This window comes from Nanorana parkeri, unplaced genomic scaffold (genome assembly GCF_000935625.1).
Source record: "Nanorana parkeri isolate BGI_ZX_2015 unplaced genomic scaffold, ASM93562v1 scaffold1607, whole genome shotgun sequence".
Classification (NCBI taxonomy): domain Eukaryota; kingdom Metazoa; phylum Chordata; class Amphibia; order Anura; family Dicroglossidae; genus Nanorana; species Nanorana parkeri.
Genome location: NW_017307875.1, coordinates 99,182 through 119,483, shown reverse-complemented (window position 1 = coordinate 119,483; position 20,302 = coordinate 99,182). Strand labels below are relative to the sequence as shown.

Sequence of the window (20,302 nt, the reverse complement as noted above, 5' to 3'; positions counted from 1 at the left end):
AACTACTGGCCGTACCCCAATGATGGCGGCCCTGGCCTAGGATTCGGATCTCAACCCCTCCCCCCCATTCACTTGCGTGATCCCATATGAGGTCTCAACCCACAGTTTAAGAAGCCCTGGTCTATAGCACAGATGGGAGGTGCGGACACCAGGAGAGGTTTTCAAATGGGTTTTACGGACAGGGTCACTTTAAAGTTCACCTACACATTACAAGCGGATTGTACAGTCTCTTTTAGCTCTCTCAATAACTAAAAAAAAAACTATATGGCACAAAGGTTTGCCTGGTTCAATATAAAAAGAATGAATTGTTTAGGAGGGTCCTCACGTGTTTTCGGTAAATCTAGTGAGGTTTGCATACAAATTGTATAGTCAGATTTGAACATGTATGGCAAGGTATAGAAATTCACCTAAACCACTCACTGAGTATGGATCTCATCAGGTAGGCCATGGCACTATATATTTGTCAGTTAATTTAAGGATGATCAGATTTTTATGTGCATTGCCATTATAAGGCAAACGCACAATGTACTTGTACTGGCACATATTTTAAAGGCTGCTTCTATCTGGCTGTGGGGTAACCTTACTCTTAGAATTAGGAGAAAGCTGTTGCAGAAGGAGTTAAACAGCCATTGGAAGCTATTTGAGTTACAGGAATGGGAAGTCTGGGGTGGGAGCAGAGATGGGAAGGAAACTGGGTAGGCAGGAAAGGTGGTAGATGACAGGGACACGCTTCATGCGGTGGATTCTGGGTATATTGCAGCCATACTGCAGTCATCTGTTTTACATACACCCTGGCAGAGAGCATGCATGCCACTAGAATGATAATGAAGCTGCCACAGATTAAATTAGCCAGTATACTGCTGGGCAGCCTGCGATCATCTAACCAAAGAAGCTGACTGGGCACACTGGGACTTGCAGTTCTGCTGAGCTTTTAAGCCCCAGTTTGTTAAGAGATGTTACCTTTTAGATTGTAAGCCCTCAGGGGCAGGGCCCTCCTTACCATCTTGTCTTGAATTGTATTGTAATTATAATGTCTTCCTTATATTGTAAAGCGCTGCGCAAACTGTTGGCACTATATAAATCCTGTATAATAATAATACAGCATGAACGCTTAGCATCCACTGAAGATCTCGCCCCTCAGCTGCCAGTACAGAGAATGAAATGGGATATTTAACAAAAGAATTTCTGTTTGTGAGAGACTTTGGAGCCCACCTAGCTAATTCAGTAAGGCTATGCAAAGAGCAATGATGGCACATACACTTCACTAACCCAAAGAAACCAGATTTCGTATTACAGATCTGAATACAGTAAACTATAATCTGATTACGAAACAGCATGATAGCTTGCCTGGCAGCAGTGGGATTGTAAACTCAGTTTCCACAAGGAATGCCATAGGCAGTTTTCTAACCTCCACATATCTGTGTGTGATCTCCCACACCCCAGACACATACTGATGGGTTAATTGGATTCCATTTTTTATTGGGGATAGTATCTGTGTCTATATGACTGTAGAAGGACATTAGATTGCAAGCTCTTTTGGTGACCAGATCTGATGTGATTGCTCTCTATGCAATACGCTGTAGCCATGTAAATGAATAACAATAAATTGTTTTTCCTCTGCCTAAGGTTTGTTCGCACAAGCTCTTCAGTAGTGCTTAGTCTGCGATTCTCTTCCCCCTAAACGAGGAACAGATGCTGGGAAGTAGCTCCGGCATGAACACAAGACGCCGGCTGCAGTTACACGGGTGTATTTTGCATCACTGATTATTGTAGGCCCTTTTTTTTAAAGGCGCATTGTATAAACGTGGCAATCACAGTCTTCATTTAGGCCTCTGCTAGTCAAAGGAAATGAGATTGCGGTGGAGCAGACGTGCAAAAAAACAAAAAATGGCTCTCAGAAGCCACTCGTGTGAATGAGACCTTGCTGAATAAGCCAGGTTGCTGTAATTAGAATAATTTAATATGTTGGGGTCAATTTGATGATGTGCTGGAGTAACGCAGTCATTTCTCTTTCTTTGCGGGGGTCAGTTTGATGATGTGCTGGAGTAACGCAGTAATTTCTCTTTCTTTGTAGGACATGAAGCTGCATTTGCCGCCTTCTTGTTCTGTTTGTGTAAAATCGGTGTTCTCCAGGTGGATGATCAGCTCGCCATGGTCTTCAAAATCTTCGATCGGTAAGAATGAATTAAAGGGGATGCTTGTACAGAACAGTATTTTTCAATGGTACACTTACCATATGTGACCCAGAATTGGCAAATTATGCCATCGTCAGGCCTGAATTATAAGAGTTGGGCATTGAAGGGATTAATGGGAAACCAATAATGAGTAGTTGATTATTAATGATTCCTGATGAAAAAACTCTGCAGTTGTTCAGTGATCTAAAGAGAAATGGGTATGGTCACTTCCTTTTATAATACATTAACCATAGACATATTTGGGACGACATGTGGCTAAGTCTTGTGTTGATGGGCTGGTGAATGGCATCATTTTTACATCAGATAAGAAGCTTCTGAGATCATTCTGAATTCACTGACAGGAGCATTTGACCTGCAGTTGACCTACTTCTCTATTTGACCTGCTTCAAGCGGGTTTTGCATTACTGTAGACTTGTATGGGAATGCAAAACACGTCTGATGCAAACTAATGCCCGTCAACACAAACCCTAAAGGTCTTGGCACTCCTTAACTGGATGGCAGTCTAAACAAGCACCGGGCAAAACCTCCTAATGCCTCTTGTTCTTAATGAATTTCTGGATGACCAGAAGCTGGCCTAAATACCAAACGGTGCTGGGACATGCAGGCACAATCTGACCACCCTTTGGCATCTGTGCCATCTAGTGCATCATTCAACACAAACTGTTGCCTCTACTAACCTTTAACATTTAAAGGAGAACTATGAGGTGAGTGAAAATCACTCATCCTCATATTTCAAGCCGACGTGTGACAATGAAACTGTCACAGGTCGGCTCAATAGATCGGGAAGTGAGCGAACACATACCGTTGCTCACTCACTTCTCTCGATCCTGTCCCTGCAGAGAGAGGTGACTGTCAGTCACGGCTCCCCACAGGGATTCCCCCCTCCCCTCTCCGATCCTCCAATGTTGACTGGAGGAACGGACAGGGGAGGGGGCGGGCACAGCTGGCTCTGCCTCTAGATAGGCAGAGCCAGCTGTCACTCACGCAGCTGGGTGGATCTCGACAGCATTGTCGGGATCCGTCCCGGCTGCGGCGGTCTCAGTATACCGCGAGCTGTAGCTCGCGATATACTGAGCTTTGGTTCACGGGAGGACGCTAGTATATGTCCTCCGGTGACCCTTAGGAGAACTATGGGGAAAAACACTTACCCCATAGTTCTCTTTTAATTCCTCCACCACCCTAATGTCCCTGCAGAGCCCCTATTCCCCCTGAAGCTCTTTGTAAGAGTTGACTTTCTGAAAAAGTCAAAATTTAAATATGCTTATCCTTGCTGTCCCCACCTCTTAAAAGAGCGATGAAGATTGGTTATTGGAAACCGAGGCCGCAAATGCTGCCCCTTGGGAGGAAGGAAGGGGGGAGGCTGTTGCTAGTATATGTCCTCCCGTGACCCTTAAGTGAACTATGGGAAAAACCACTTACGCCATAGTTCTCTTTTAAGCATATGGCCCAATAGCACTCTTACCAAGTGGCATGCCTGGGCCAGCCAGACACAAATGCTAGTAGCTATGGAAAATAATTACTATGTTCACCTCTCAGGTGCATACTGGGCTAACCCCTGGCTGATTGGGGCAGAAGTGCTCTTATAATGCAGGAAGCATCATGACTTTCTCAATTTGACAGGCGCCATATAGTGCTTCTTCTAGCTACCAGCAATCTGCCCAGGAACTAAAGCCTAATTTGGTACTATAGCAAGGATGTTTTTTTGTAACTGCTGAACACCAATTGCTACATTTAATGGACACGTTTGCTGCTTCCTCTGGAACATGTGTATATATACTTTAGGAATACATATCTGTCCATGTACAGTTGAAATGTAAATTGTTCCCTTGATGCATATGCTGCTTCTTCTAGGCTGAGCTGTATCTCTTTTAGGCTGACCTGCTTCTGTTTTGGGTGGACCACACTAATTAGAAACTGTTTGGCCCTTCATATGTCTTTGTTTTCCCTCACATAAAATGTGCATATGTATGTATGTATGTATGTATGTATGTATGTGGATATAAAGGAGCAAAAAATAGTTTAAACCAGTAGGATGCTTGCACAAGGAATACAAGACACAGGGGCATACAAGCACAACCAATGCTAGATTCCAGGGAGTATGCACATACCTCCCAACTGTCCTTCATTTGGAACCTAATCCCTGTGCCCCTCTTTCCATCTAAGTTGTCACTCTTTACTCTCTGATGTACAGAAATCAATGAAAAGGTTCTATTTACCTAACAAACGTGTTATTCTGCACTAAAACCTTTCTCGTATCCCTTAATTGTCTTGTTAGCTATTTAAAAAATAAGTATAAGTGAAAAATATTGGTGAATAAAAAAAAACAATTTTGGGATTAACCAATCATTTTTGGTAGGGATGCCATCTTTCGGCCGAAATTACGGTACATCCCTGGTTTCTCTCCTACCCGCTGGGCGCTGTTCTGTGTCGCCTCTGACACAGCGCAGCGTCCAGTGGGGGGGGACTGTCACAGCGCAGCGTCCAGTGGGGGAAACTGTCACAGCGGGAGGGGAGAGATGTGAGTGGCTGGCGTCTCTCCTCCCTCCTGTAACAGATTAGGAGAGCGGTGTGGGGGCGAGACAGCTGTCACAGGAGACCGGGCCGGTGATTCAGCTGTCAGAGGAGATGAGCTCTCCACCCCGCACCTCTTGCTCAGCCTCCTGTGACAGCGAGACAGAATGGAGAGTAGGTCCAAGGACTTGGCGATCAATAATCGCTGAGTGTTAGTAAACATACTATGTCCTCAATTATGTCCCCAACTATGAATATGAAGTGATCTACATCATTTCCTGTTCATTCATGATTCTGGACATGGTAAACATACTATCTCCACGAGTTATGAATGAACAGGAACACTCACTATAGAGGATTCCTGTTCATTGATAAAAGGAGCTGCAGAAAAACAGATTGAAGACCTCGTGTCTTCAATCTCTTTTTCTATTTTAAAAGGGAAATATCAGGGATCTGTTTAGACCCCTAATATTTCCCCGAAAACCTCAACAGTAAAACAATAAAAATATTTCATAAAAATAAAATATTTTAAAACATTTGAAAAGGTTGTGAAAAGGTTGGAAAAAAAATTGTTTTGGCCTGACATTTTTTTTATTTTCGGTTTCATTTCGGTGCACCTCTAATTTTTCCCATATAAATTAATAAAACATTGCCTAAATACATTGTGCTGGAAGGTGTCCCTCTGTCTCATCTCATAAATTTGGGAGGTACTGTATGTACGCTGTATGCCAACCAGAAGCATTCAGTGATTGTGCTAAATGCTGAACCCACCCTTATTACATCTATCTATACACTGCCTGGCAAAAAAAAAGTCACACACTCTAATATTTCGTTGGACCTCCTTTAGCTTTGATTACGGCACTCATTCACCATGGCATCATTTCGATCTGGTTATGCATTGTCACAACTAGGGATGCACCAATACTAGTATCGATATCGGTGCCGATACTGAGTATTTGGGTCGAGTACTCGTACTCGCCCAAATGCTCCGATTTCTAGCACGAGTACTTTCTGTATCAGGAAGCCGGGCAGCGCGTCATTACACGCTGCCCGGTTTCCTGATTGGCCGAGCAGCGGCCCCATGCTCTTTCATCACTTGTGAAGAGAGATCATGGAGCGGACTTTCCGGCCAATCAGGAAGCCAGGCAGCGTGTAATGACGCGCTTCCTGATTGGTCGGGAAGCTGGCCAATCAGGAAGTCGGGCAACGTATAATGACGCAGCGCCCGCCATTCTGATTGGCCGGGAAGCTGGCTTCATGCTCCCTCGTCATCTCATGATGAGGGAGCATGGAGCCAGCCTCCCGGCCAATCAGGTAGCAGGGCGTCGCGTCATTACACGGCGCCCGCTTCCTGATTGGCCGGCCAGGCAGCTACGGCTGGGTACCGGAGGAAGACCGCGTTCTGGCTGGAGAGTCCCTGGGGGTGACAGGCTGGACATACCAAGGTAAGAGGGGACAGACTTTCTTGTTAATCGGGAAGCCAGGTGGCGAGTCTTTACACGCTGCCCGGCTTCCTGAATGGGACTTCCGTTACTCGGTAATTGGTATTGGCGAGTACCGAAAAAAAATTATCGGTACTCGTACTCGGTACCAAAATACCGGTATCGGTGCATCCCTAGTCACAACATTTATTTCCATCTGGAGTTGCATTAATTTTTCATTAAAGATCTTGTGGTGATGATGGGAGAGTCGGACCACTGGGTAAAGTCTTCTCCAGCTCATCCTATAGATTCTCAATGGGATTAAGGTCTGGACTCTGTGGTGGCCAATCCATGTGTGTAAATGATGTCCCTGCTCCCTGAACCACTCTTTCATAATTTAAGCCCAATGAATCCTGGCATTGTCATCTTGGAATATAGCGGTGCCATCAGGGAAGAAAACAATCCATTGATGGAAAAACCTGGTAATTCAGTATATTTAATTAGGCAGCTGATCTCATAAATTGGGGACATAACATTGCTGAACCAAGACCTGACCAACTGAAGCAACCCCAGATTATAGCACAAAATCCAGGTGGTGACCTTTTTTTGGCCAGCCAGTGTATAATGTAACCATGCTTTAAAAAAATTTAATTTAAATTCATGCAATGTTCCAAAAAATACAAATCCCATACATCTTTATACAGAAAAATATAACCAGTGTGCCAAAATTAGATCCTGTCAAATGTGTGTGTAATAGTCAGTACATATAAGTCCTAAAATTAACATTTCCACTGTGTCCTATAGACTTCGAATCAGTGTTCCCAAAAGTGCTCCCACCACTTCATATATCTCTGATCTGATGAGAACCACCCCTTTGATGACCCTTATCTTAGAAAATGGGTCAAACTGCATTCAATACTTTTATTTCTAACTTCTTCCTTATGGATGTCCTTTGTTCCTCTTAGCAACTCCCAGGAAAATTGTCCATACAAAGAAACTCTCTCCATAGACCCAAGAACAACATTTTATATTAGAGCTGCACCGAATTGGAATTTTCAAAACGCAACTGAAATAGAAAAAAATTGTCAGGCCGAAACCGAAAATGTTTTTTATTTTAATTTTTTTCCATTTTTTTTATACATTTTTAAAATATTTTATATTTATTTTATTAAATATTTTAATTTTTTACTTTACTTTTATTGGCTTTGGGGAAATATTAGGGGTCTAAACAGACCCCTGATATTTCCCTTTTAAAATAGAAAAAGAGATTGAGAACACAGAGTCCTCAATCTCTTTTTCTGTGTCCCCTGTTATAAATGAACAGGATTCCTCTATACTGAGTGTTACCTGTTCATTCATAACATGAGGACATAGTGTGTTTACTATAACCACAATTATTCATTCATAATTGAGAATATGGTAAACATACTCTGTCCTCAATTATTTACAAACACTCAGCGATCACTGATCACTGAGTGTTTGTACCGCTCTCCGGCCTGACCGCTGTCACAGGAGGCTGAGCGAGTGGTGCAGGGAGGAGGGCTCAGCCTCCTGTGACAGCGCTGGCTGTCTCCGCCCACACCGATCCCCCGATCTGTAATAGGAGGCTGAGCGGTGTGGGAGGAGAGACGCCGGCCGCTCACAGCGCTCACCTCCAACAGCACTCGGCCGCCTGTAACACTTTCTCTTCTCCCCGCTGGGACACAGAGCAGTGCCCAGCGGGGAGGAGAGAAACCAGGGATGCACCGCTGTATCGGCAGAAAATGGCACTTTCAGCATTTAGCCAAAAGTGCCATTTTTGGCCGATATGTGTCGGCGGCCAATATATCGGTGATCCCTATTTTATATATTGAAGCTTACCAGTCCTTTGGCGTGGTGGCTGAATTAGTTTTAATTTTTCATGCTAAGAACATTTTCAGCAAGTACAAAAAATATCTGTTGATCTTGATAGAAATGCCTGGTCCATGTAACTTCCTGTGAGTTGAACGGAAATCACAAACAATGTTATCTTCCTTCCGCGCTATTTTCTGTATACTACAAATTCCCCCGCCCCCCCATGTAATGAGAGGCAACCATGGCAACTGAAGTGAGTGATCCTTGACACCCTAGGACCAGGAAGTATGCTATCTGCAGAATTACAAGGTGAGAATAAAGACAATATTCAGAGATAAAGAAAGCTAATGCAGCCACTAGATCTAAAGACTGGTAAGCTGCAATATATTACTTTTTTGTTATTGGGTTTAGATACCCTTTAAGGGTAAACTAGTAATATCATAATAAACCTTTCAGTATTATAGACGTGTTTCTATGCCAAAAAATAGTACACCTAATTGATTGAGATAATATGACTGTACTGGGGGTCAGATAGACTGGAACATTTGGACAACCACATTTAGTGTTTTCCTCTCTAGATGGGGTAGAGGTTTGTTGGTGATCTTTACTACAATCCGCAAAGGGTTTGACTAATACACAGCGAATATAAGTTTTGAATAAAGAGGAACCTTCTAAGGGCATGATTACAAGAAAGATCTGGAGGTCCAATATTTGGGCCTATTCACTGTCGCCCTGTGCCTGACCACCTGACCGCAAGTCATCAGTAAAGCCTTCTTTGGTAGCTTGTAGCAATTGTTTCATGAATGCCACCATTGTCCATGAATTACTTTGATTTCTTCTCTCTCTCTGTTCTTCTTTATACTTGCAGTTACCTTGAAGTTATGCGAAAGCTGCAGAAAACCTATAGAATGGAGCCAGCTGGCAGCCAAGGGGTCTGGGGCCTCGATGACTTCCAGTTTCTTCCCTTTATATGGGGCAGCGCTCAGCTTGTAGGTAAAAATCAATGTTTTTTTAGGACAGTTGTTTTCTCTCTTTCACACATCGCAGCCCTTAAAGTGGAACTTCAGCATATATCTTCATATTAATCCCCCCCCATAATTTCTTCACACTAGAAATCAGGCTAGGGTGGGAGGGATAGTGCCACGAGATACTTGGTGCCTATTGCACTGCACAGTGCTATAATTCTGACAAGCTACAGGTACCCGGGGGGGGGGGTTGCTTGGTGAAGGCGGCTTGGTGAAGGCAGCCATTACGAAACATATACTATAAAAATATGTAATTTGCCATTTCTGAGCTCTATCTTTTAGAAATTCCTGTTTCCTGGCTGTTATGTTGAGTTAAAAGAGAACTATGGGGTGGGTGTTTGTCCCCATGTTTGTCCCCATAGTTCTCCTAAGGATCACAGGAGGACATATACTAGCATCCTCCCGTGACCCAAAGCTCAGTATATACTGAGAGCGCCGCAGCCGGGACGTGTGCTGTCGAGATCCACCCAGCTGCGTGAATGACAGCTGGCTCTGCCTATCTAGAGGCAGGGCCAGCTAAACCCGCCCCCTCCCCGTCCGTTCCTCCAGTCAGCGCTGGAGGAGCAGGGAGTGGGGGAATCCCTGTGGGGACCGGTGACTGGCAGTCACCGCTCTCTGCAGGTAGATGATCGAGAAGTGAGCGAGCAACGGTATGTGTTCGCTCACTTCCCAATCTATTGAGCCAATGTATGACAGTTCTCGCTCACTTCTCGATCCTGTCCCTGTAGAGAGCCGTGACTATCGGTCACGGCTCCCTGCAGGGATTCCCCCCCCTGTCCGATCCTCCAGCACTGACTGGAGGAACGGACGGGGGAGTGGGCGGGTTCAGCTGGCTCTGCCTCTAGATAGGCAGAGCCAGCTGTCAATCACACAGCTGGGTGAATCTCAAGAGTAATGTCCGTCCCGGCTGCGGTGGTCTCAGTATCCCGCGAGCTGTAGCTCGCGGTATACTGAGCTTTGGGTCACGGGAGGACGCTAGTTTATGTCCTCCCTTGACCCTGAGGAGAACTATGGGGAAAAGCCCTGACCCCATAGTTCTCCTTTTAAAGGTTTCAATACCTTAAGTCACTGAGCTGGTATGCGGATCAGGTGTGGTGATTTTCCTCTTGCCTTTACTAGCTGCATGTTTTTTCTAGCTTTGTGACTCAAAGTATCGAAACCAGAAACAGGCAAATAGCATTTTCCTAAGGAGATCTGCTATGACATCCTCTGATCTTTTTCTCAATCACTGGCTGTATAGTGTGGCAGGGCCATGGGAATCAAAAGACTGTCTAAACAGAATTATAGATCCTTGTGTTGGTAAACTAGCTTACATATATGCATATCATCAGTGTATTTAGTGGTTAGGCTAAAGTTGTGCTGTAATACAGTCTCATAGCAGCCACAGTGGAATGGAAGGTCCTGCATTTGAACATCTTGAGCACAGTTCTTGTACGAGAACCCAACAGGTCTCTAACCACTGAATCTATTTGTTCCTTTAGTATTCAGCCTAACAAATGCATGTGTCATCTTTTACATGTGCAGGGTATGTACATTTGTTGTTTTCAGGGCTGCCTGGTAGAAGGCAGGTTGTAAAACATAAGTTCACTTCTAGCCAATATCTTGCAGACCATTCTACGTTGGAGCCCAGGCACTTTGTGGACGAGAAGATTGTGAATGAGCATTACAAGGATTATATGTTCCTGGAATGTATCCTGTTTATAACACAGGTGAGGTCGACTTTTTTTTTTCCTGTCAATCCCACTATTCTGTCATTGCAAATAAGAAACTTTGATAAATGGGGGCTATACTATCCTACTGCTTTTTTTGTATCCAGTGCATTGTATGTGCATGTGTTAAACTGTTTTGCCTTCAGCAGTAAAGTGACTTACTGCTTCTGGCTTGTTGAGGACCTGTGTTGGGTCTTATTTATCCATAAAAGACATCTAAAGCCTATCAAAACACTCAGAAAGGCTCTGCCTCTTATGGTGCAATGCCATTGAGTTGATTGACCAGTGACCTGCACGATACAAACTCACCCCTGGGTTCCCTCCAATATTACACTTTCAGTGCCTATGAATTGAATACAGAGGGGTAGAGATTGTAAACACTGCATTATCTACAGGTTGTCCAGGGAGTGCTAAATCAAGAGTCCTGCACCTTGGAGGAACATTGCCTACTGTAGGCTGGGGGGGCATTTGGCCTGAAACTACAGGTATCCTTCAAAAATATGCAGCAGGCAATGGCAGCTATCATAAATCAGCTTTCAAACTCTGCTAAGCAATCTGTACAACCAAAATGGCCATGTAACATAATTTTTGCAAGGTTGTAGGAAAGCTACCTTTTCTGGAGCATTTTCCCACTTATGTAATGTAACACATTTATGTGTCTTGGCAGCACAGGTACATGTGCTGGGGAAGACTGACCTGAAAGGCAGGAAGAGATTCTCCTGGGCCAGTACAAGTAATATACACTATATTGCCAAAAGTATTGGGACACCCCTCCAAATCATTGGATTCAGGTGTTCCAATCACCTCCATGGCCAGAGGGGTATAAAATCACGCACCTCGGCATGCAGACGCTTCTACAAACATTCCTGAAAGAATGGGTCGCTCTCAGGAGCTCAGTGAATTCAACCGTGACAGGTTGCCACCTGTGCAATAAGTCCATCTGTGAAACTTCCTTGCTACTAAAAATTCCACGGTCAACTGTTAGTGGTATTATAACAAAGAGAAAGCAACTGGGAACAACAGCAACTCAGCCACAAAGTGGTAGGCCACGTAAAATGACAGAGCGGGGTCAGCGCATGTTGAGGCACACAGTGTGCAGAAGTCGCCAACTGTATGCGGAGTCAATAGCTACAGACTCCCAAACTTCGTGTGGCCTTCAGATTGGCACAACAACAGTGCGCAGAGAGCTTCATGGAATGGGTTTCCATGGCCGAGCAGCTGCATCCAAGCCTTACATCACCAAGTGCAAAGTGTCAGATGCAGTGGTGTAAAGCACGCCGCCACTGGACTCTAGAGAAGTGGAGATGTGTTCTGTGGAGTGACGAATCACGCTTCTCTGTCTGGCAATCCGATGGATGTGTCTGGGTTTGGTGGTTGCCAGGAGAACGGTACTTGCCTCACTGCATTGTGCCAAGTGTAAAGTTTTGTGGAGGGGGGATTATGGTTTGGGGTTGTATTTCAGGGGTTGGACTTGGCCCCTTAGTTCCAGTGAAGGGAACTCTTAAGGCATCAGCATACAAGACATTTTGGACAATTGCATGCTCCCAACTTTGTGGGAACAGTTTGGGGATTGTCCCTTCCTGTTCCAACATGACTGCACTCCAGTGCACAACTCAAGGTCCATAAAGACATGGATGAGCGAGTTTGGGGTGGAGGAACTTGACTGGCCTGCACAGAGTCCTGACCTCAACCTGAGAGCACACCTTTAGGATGAATTAGAGCGGAGACTGCGAGCCCGGCCTTCGCGTCCAACATCAGTACCTGACCTCACAAATGCGCTTCTGGAAGAATGGTCAAACATTCCCATAGACACACTCCTAAACCTTGTGGACTCCTTCCCAGAAGAGTTGAAGCTGTTATAGCTGCAAAGGGTGAGCCAACTCGATATTGAACCCTACGGACTAGGGATGCCATTAATGTCCATGTGCGTGTAAAGGCAGGCGTCCCAATACTTTTGGCAATATAGTGTATGTTGAGTTGGTGGTCCTGATTGGAGATGCTCCCCACTTTCAGATCTGATTTAGTATGTTATTTAGGTGACTCCACATAATTTTCACAGAGGAGCAGTTATTTGTTCAGCTCGAAGAAAATCAATAATTATTTCTCTAAATGCAACCATTTTTTTCATATATGTGTGAAAGGTATGTTGCAATAAACCATGATCTTTAATACCCACCTTGGCCCACCAGTCACTGTGGCACTATGGCAATCTTCATGTGGTATACTTTCTTTAGCTCAAAGGAAACTGTTCCTATCATAAAATGGCTGGTTGTTTGTGTTGCCTACCGGGCCAAATGTCCCCAGTCCTGTTCTGGTTGGTTCCCACCCAAATAAAAAAACAATGGGGACTTTTTCAGTTGCCCACCAGAGTTCCTGATAATGGATGTTTTTTTTGTTTTTTTTTTACTAGTTCAGCTACTGACAGCCAGTAAATAGAAAAAAATGTTGGTAATAGTAGACTGTTGCATCTATTTTAGTTTGGATTCTAATTGGACAAAATGGTTTGTTCAGGAAAGCAGAGGTCACTCACTTGACTTCAGATCTGCCAGCATGCTAGCCCATGCTGCCATCTTAAGACTATGGGGGAGATTGGGGTGAAGGAAAGAGCAACCTGCTATCCAGCCAAAGCAAGGGGAAAGAGACTCCCAAGTGCGGCAGCCACACTATGGAGGGACATTGCAAGACATGCAGGTTATAAATGTATAGGGGCAGACTCCTCCTTATGGGAACTAGAAGGAGAACCGTCTACATGTTGGATAGTGTAGGGAGGGGGTCAGGGCACACCAGTCTGCATGGAATCAAGTTGACAAGTTACTCACTGAACTGCAACTCAATTTATAAAATTTGTATCGTGGATTTTTTTCTGGATTTTTGGTTGATAGTCTCTGCCGTTTAAATAACACCTATGATAAAAAATGAAAGACCTTTTAAAATACACCTATGATAAAACTTATAGACCTTTCATTTCTTTGTAAGCGGGCAACTTACAAAATCTGCAGGGGATCAAATCCTTATTTTCCTCACTATGTGTTGTATCGCACCACCTCATATCATAACCTATTACCATGGAATGTGGGGTGATGCAGTTTGTAAAAAAATGTGCGTTCAAATTTATGAGCTGTCCTACCTCCGCGTGCCACAATGCACCCCTGTCACATCACAAAGGCGTGAACGGGCTTACATTTATATAAGGCTCAGAATAATTTTGATCTGTGCCAACACCTCCAACCCCATTTCCTGACACTTTTTATTATTTTTCTCTTATCAGGGTAGTCAGGATTTATGAAAGGGGGATTTCTGTAAAGGTCCATTTTAAGGTTCACGGAGTGGATGTTGTGACTTTAGCAGAATTGATATGTATCCTGACAGCATCTCATGCTTGCAGGTTTCACGTGTTGCCTAGGACAGCTCTTTAATTAAACTAAAATATTGTAGCGCCATTGCTCCCTGCTTCTATTTCTGGTAACATTAGTTTGCCTCTAGGACACGAGCAGCGCTGATCAGAGCACAGAGTAGCCCTATTGAGAAGGTATATTGTGTGTGACCCGGGGTCACATGGGGCTGGCACTTCCTGATTGGAAGATGCTCCCGGAGGAAAGAGACATGACAGAACAGTTCCTGCCTGCAGCACTATATGGCAGGGAGAACAGCTGCATAGTAGCCTCGCATCCTATTGTGTCTACGTCTTCCTGCAATGATCCACATGGAAATATTCACCCTCCGCTCATTACATTTCCATATAAAAGTCACTGCGAGGAAAGAAAAACAGAAATGGAGGCCCGCTACTTACGTTTGTAGGAAAATATTCAGCCTATATATTTTTATTTCACTTTGAACATCGCGCGTTCCCTTTTCAACAGAAAAAAAAGAGCTATATCAAAGCTGGATATCTGCATATATTGTTCCCCTATACTGTCGTCAGAACCGTACCTGATCCACATAACCAAACCACAGTCTTGATCATTCCTACAACACTGTGAAATGTATGGAGGCTTACAATCGTGTAGTGCAGTCATGTCTCCCTGTTGTAAACACACTGATAGAAATGCAGGAACGGCAATTTAAAGGGCCAGTAAAGCTCACACAAAAAAAAAACCTGTATTCAATTTTAGGTTACACGCTTCATAGAGATGAATAGGGATTGGTAGATACTACTAGTGGCTGCCTGTGCTTCACTGCAATCACTTTCAATGAGCAACTTTTAAGATTAGGATGTCAGCCACATAGCTGGGATATTTTTCTCAATGAGACCTGAATGAGGTAGACTTGTATTGAGACACAGGAACAGTAAGGCACAACCATTGTGCAGCATTACAGATCAGGAAGCACCGCCTTCTTATGTATTAAGCAAAGATATACCCATTTACATGTACAGTATAATAACAAACTAAACATGGAAACAGGCTCTTTTAAAATGTCAATAGACCTTTTACATAACATTATTGAAATCAATGTGATCACTTTGAATTGTACTATATAAGAAACATCAAATAGACTTTAGAGTCCCTTTTTAAATGTGACATTTGCGGGATGGATAACAAATCAGTAAAGTTCTGGTTTATTAAATTAACATACACTATATTGCCAAAAGTATTGGGACACCCCTCCAAATCATTGGATTCAGGTGTTCTGTGAAATGTCCTTGCTACCAAATTTTCCACGGTCACCTGTTAGTGGCATTATAACAATGTGGAAGCAACTGGGATCAACCGCAAATCTGCCAGGAAGTGGTAGGCCATGTAAAATGACAGAGCGGGGTCAGCGCATGCTGAAGTGTGCAGTGCGCAGAAGTCGCCAACTGTCTGCAGAGTCAGTAGCTACAGACCTCCAAACTTCGTGTGGCCTTCAGATTGGCACAACAACAGTGCGCAGAGAGCTTCATTCAATGGGGCTGCCATGGCCGAGCAGCTGCATCCAAGCCTTACATCACCAAGTGCAATGCAAAGCGTCGAATGCAGTGGTGTAAAGCGTGCCGCCACTGGACTCTAGAGAAGTGAAGACGTGTTCTCTGGAATGACGAATCACGCTTCTCTGTCTGGCAATCCCATGGACGTGTCGGGGTTTGGGGGTTGCCGGGAGAACGGTACTTGCCTGACTGCATTGTGCCTAGTGTAAAGTTTGGTGGAGGGGGGGTTATGGGGGGGGATTGTTTTTCAGGGGTTGGGCATGGCCCCTTAGTTCTAGTGAAGGGAACTCTAAGGCCTGGTTCACACCTGGGCGGTTTACAGCGCATTCCTACACGCTGTAAAACGCTCAACATGTGAAAACCAATGATTGCCTATGGACATGGTTCCCACCTGGGCGTTTTACAGAGCGTAGGAACGCTCTTCCAAGCGCCCTACGCCCAAAGAAGTACAGGAGCTTCTTTGGGGCATTTGCCGCGCATTTCCATTGGTATTCCCGAGTGTGGATCAGGGTTAAATACGCTCAGGTGTGAACCCAGCCTTAAGGCATCAGCATACCAAGACATTTTGGACAATTTCATGCTCCCAACTTTGTGGGAACAGTTTGGGGATTATCCCTTTCTGTTCCAACATGACTGCGCACCAGTGCACAAAGCAAGGTCCATAAAGACATGGATGAGCGAGTTTGGGGTGGAGGAACTTGACTGGCCTGTACAGAGTCCTGACCTCAACCCGATAGAACACCTTTGGGATGAATTAGAGCGTAGACTGCGAGCCCGGCCTTCTCGTCCAACATCAGTACCTGACCTCACAAATGCGCTTCTGGAAGAATGGTCAAACACTTGCATAGACACACTCCTAAACCTTGTGGACAGACTTCCCAGAAGAGTTGAAGCTGTTATAGCGGTACAGGGTGGGCCAACTCAATATTGAACCCTACGGACTAAGACTGGGATGCCATTAAAGTTAACGTGCATGTAAAGGCCGGCGTCACAATACTTATGGCAATATAGTGTTCTTTAGGAATGGTACAAGATTTTAAGGTGGGTTTTTCACTCTGCGTTATTTGATAGAAACCCACTGAGTATAATTAGTGGGCGTGGTGTTTACATATTTTCGACTTTATTTGTATAGCTCCAGCCTATTCCAACGCACTTTACAGAAAAGAATTGTATTAGAAGGTCCTTAAAGCAGACTTAAGCTGGCTTGTTCAGTCCTATGGATGTGCAGCATGGATAGGAGAATCTTCCATGTTGGGTTATTGTATTCTGACAGCAGATACCCACAGCTGTCAGAATACCCGAGCAGCTGATTAACTAACATCACTGTTTGCCTGACAATTTACTTCTGATTCGGCTCCTTCAACAAAATTTGTTTAAAATCTACTTTTGTCTAATGGAGTGATGCCGCCTGGGCCATGCCCAGCAATGTATGCCCAGCTTTACACTCAGGGACACAGAATAGGCCCCAGTCTGGATGGGATCCAAGTAACCACCAACCAGTATGGGTCTCCATAAGGGAGGGCCAGTGCTATCTGGTGTCATGTGGTGGCTGTGTGCACACATATTACATAGTATTTGAGGTTGAATAAAGACATTAGTCCATCAAGTCCAACCTATTAGGATCTCATTCTAGGAGTACCTGTACCCCTGTATATTACGGTCCCTTAAGAAATCGTCCAACAGCAGGTGACACAAGCTATAATACATTTGCAGAGAAAGCAGCTAGCAGTAATGGAGGCAGAGGTTTACTTGTTCGAAATGACACTTGCCTAGCACAGCCTTTGTTGAGAGGCATATGGATGGGCAATGAAATGAGCCATGGGCAGGCTGCTGAATTTACATGCGTGTGGATGTGGCCTTACACGCTGTCAGTCCAGAGAGCCCACAGAGGATGTAGCAGCAAAAATTGTCCTCTTCTCCCACAATTACAGGTTCAGCACTTGCTACTAAAATACATGATCCAACAGGGCCTGATTTCCATCCATTTGGAACCCAAAGCAGTACTCCTTACCATTTTATACATCATATATTATTGTTTTACTGATTCCAACCTGGCTTAGAATATAGTGACAATGTGTAAGTCATATGAGAGGAGTGCATTTCTATTGATAGTGGAAAAAAATGGATGACAGATGAGTATATTGGTAGAAGCTACCTATAGGCATAGGCCCACTGCGCCTAAAGGCAAATCCTCTGTGATTCAAACTACCCGCCAGTGTTTATTTCATTAGAGATAGTCTATACCAGCGGTTCTCAACCTGTGGGTCGTAAGTCACTGTTGAGGGGGTCGCAGCATCCGCTTCTGCTGCGCTAGGTGAGAGGCTACTCAGCCTCCTCCTAGCGCAGCAGTGTCAGTCAGCGGGAGGACAGCAGAGGCTGTGAATATAAAAGTGGCGCTATACACACTCCCTGGCCGCTGCAGCGACATCTACTGGCCGGGGAGTGTGTACAGCAGGGCTTTTCTATTCACAGCCGCTGCTGTCCTCCTGCCTCCCATACAATGTGACCTCTGCAGGAGGCAGGAGGCGTCTAAGCAGTGCCGGGGCTGAGAAGGCTGCATGGAGGCAGAGCAGGTAGCAGGGGCGGGGGAGGGCTTGTATTCATGTGAGTGTGCTTCTATTTTTAGTCCCAAGTCCAGCGCCTTACTAATTTTGGAGTCCAGCGCTCCGTTGGGGGGTCACCACAGCTTGGCAAATGTTACCAAGGGGTCCCGGCCCTGGAAAGGTGGACCCCCATGCGTTTATCAAGCATTGTCATATACTTGTGATGTTTTAGGTGCTTGACGGGCTTTTTTGATGTCAGGTAGCCATGAAATATGTTAATAAGTATAAGAAGAATTAACAACAGAGGCTTCTCAAATGCTTCCTAAACATTCTACTGGTGCTGAGAAGCATTTGAGAAGTGCTCCCATTGATTTCTCTTACAGGCATTGAGTGCCCATAGGCTTCCACAGCTTGCTTATGATGTCCAAATGAAAGCACAGCGAAACACAAAGCAATGTAAGGCCGTAAATACAAATGTGTACTAACGTGTTCCCTTACATGTGCAAGACTATGCAAAGCATTTGGGAAGCAGTTTAAATACCAAACACCTGCGAGTGCGAACGGGCCCTTATTATCTCTGAAGTGATGGGATACGCAGCAATAACCTCCAATACTATTTTCGCTCATACCTGTGTGGAAAGAAACCTGTACAAATACTGGGAAAGCATGCGCAGCATTTGCTTCATGCTGAACATACCTTGATTGGCATACCTTGACAATGTATTTTTAGTACAGTCAGTCACCTCCATTTATAGAGGGCTTTTCACACCCTACCAACAATATCAGTGGAAGCTGCATCAGAACCCAAAAATGAATAGTGAACTTTCACTGTTTATTAATTGTACATCTATAGCGCCAACATATTCAGGAGAGAACATTTAGACCCCGTTCACAGTGAGCGGTTTGTCGCGCGATTTCCGCTCCAAAATCGCGCATATTTCCGCGCAATGTCGCTCAATGTAGCTCGTCCAATGCATTTCAATGGAGCTGTTCACATCTCACTGCTCAATGTCGCTGAAGCTTGTAGCTCGAACATGACCTATTTTTCGGCGGATGTCGCGCGATTTGGCTCCAATAGACTCAATGGTGTTGCTCAATGTCACGCATTACCGGCGATATTGCACGACCCTGTCGCACGATATCGCGCTATATAAGGGTCACTTTTGCACTGCAATATGGAAGGAATGATGTTGCATCAAGACCGCTGTTGATTGGTTACAGCCCAATGTAGCAGCGACGAAGTTCCTCCCAAACGTAGCGCGACAAAATGTGCACTGTCGCGCAATGTAGCTCAATGCCTCTCGGCTCTAAATCGCGTGGAAAAACGCACGATTGTCCATGTTGCTCAGTGTGAATGGGGTCTTAAGCATTTGCATCAGTCTCTGCCCCAAAGGAGCTCACAGTTTAAACACACACACACACACACACACACACACACACCATGCTTTTGGGTTGTAAGAGGGAACAGGCACAATGGAGAGAACACAAGGAGAGTATAGAAACTCCATGCACGCAGGGCACAGGACCCCATTACTGCAAGGGTAGATGGCCACCATGCTGCGCCATATGTGATAGAATAATTGCTGCGCTATATATGACCGCACCATTCACAACAATGAACAAAAAAAATCAGCTCGGCTCTCTATAGGGTTCGTGCACAGGAGTGAGCCCAGCCTCATCAAGGTCCATTGAACCTTGTGGCTACCGCAAAAATAGACCCCTCTGACCGCAAGTCTCCTTGCATTGGCGAAGGCGGCTGTGTAATAAGCACACCGCCAAACAAACGAACCCTCGCTTTTTGAACCACGCTCGTTATAAGCAGGAAAACGCTGTTGCCGGCTCTCTTGGCAAGCTGCGGGTTAATAAAAAGCCCCAGCGCCACAACAGAGGATGAGATCAGTGAAGTTTGCAGAGAGCGATGCTGACTTAACGAGAGCGCGAGATGAGCAGTAATTGAAAGGCACAGAGCATTGTGCAGCTTCTCTCCTCTGCCTGCACAGTCTCCGCTTCAATCTGCCCTTCTAAATTTGGAGGTTTTTTTTCCCTTTCCTATAGAAGGGAGGGTTTAAATTTCTGCTGGAAGGGAAGGAACTGACAGGAAGGGGTTGCTCTCATCTACCCCCCCCCCCCCCCCCCCCCCCCCCTTTCCTGACGCAGGA

The 20,302-nt window shown here is 44.9% G+C and overlaps 1 protein-coding gene across 2 annotated transcripts in view; it reads left to right on the top strand.

Moving 5' to 3' along the window:
* The window catches only part of PTPA (protein phosphatase 2 phosphatase activator), a 99,014-nt gene that overhangs the window by 47,415 nt on the left and 31,297 nt on the right, over positions 1–20,302 (top strand). For both annotated transcript variants that reach the window (XM_018570846.1, XM_018570845.1), the window contains exons 6-8: positions 2,075–2,174; positions 8,829–8,953; positions 10,594–10,694. In XM_018570846.1, coding sequence (XP_018426348.1) covers positions 2,075–2,174; positions 8,829–8,953; positions 10,594–10,694 — 326 coding nt within the window. The remainder of the gene's footprint in view (positions 1–2,074; positions 2,175–8,828; positions 8,954–10,593; positions 10,695–20,302) is intronic.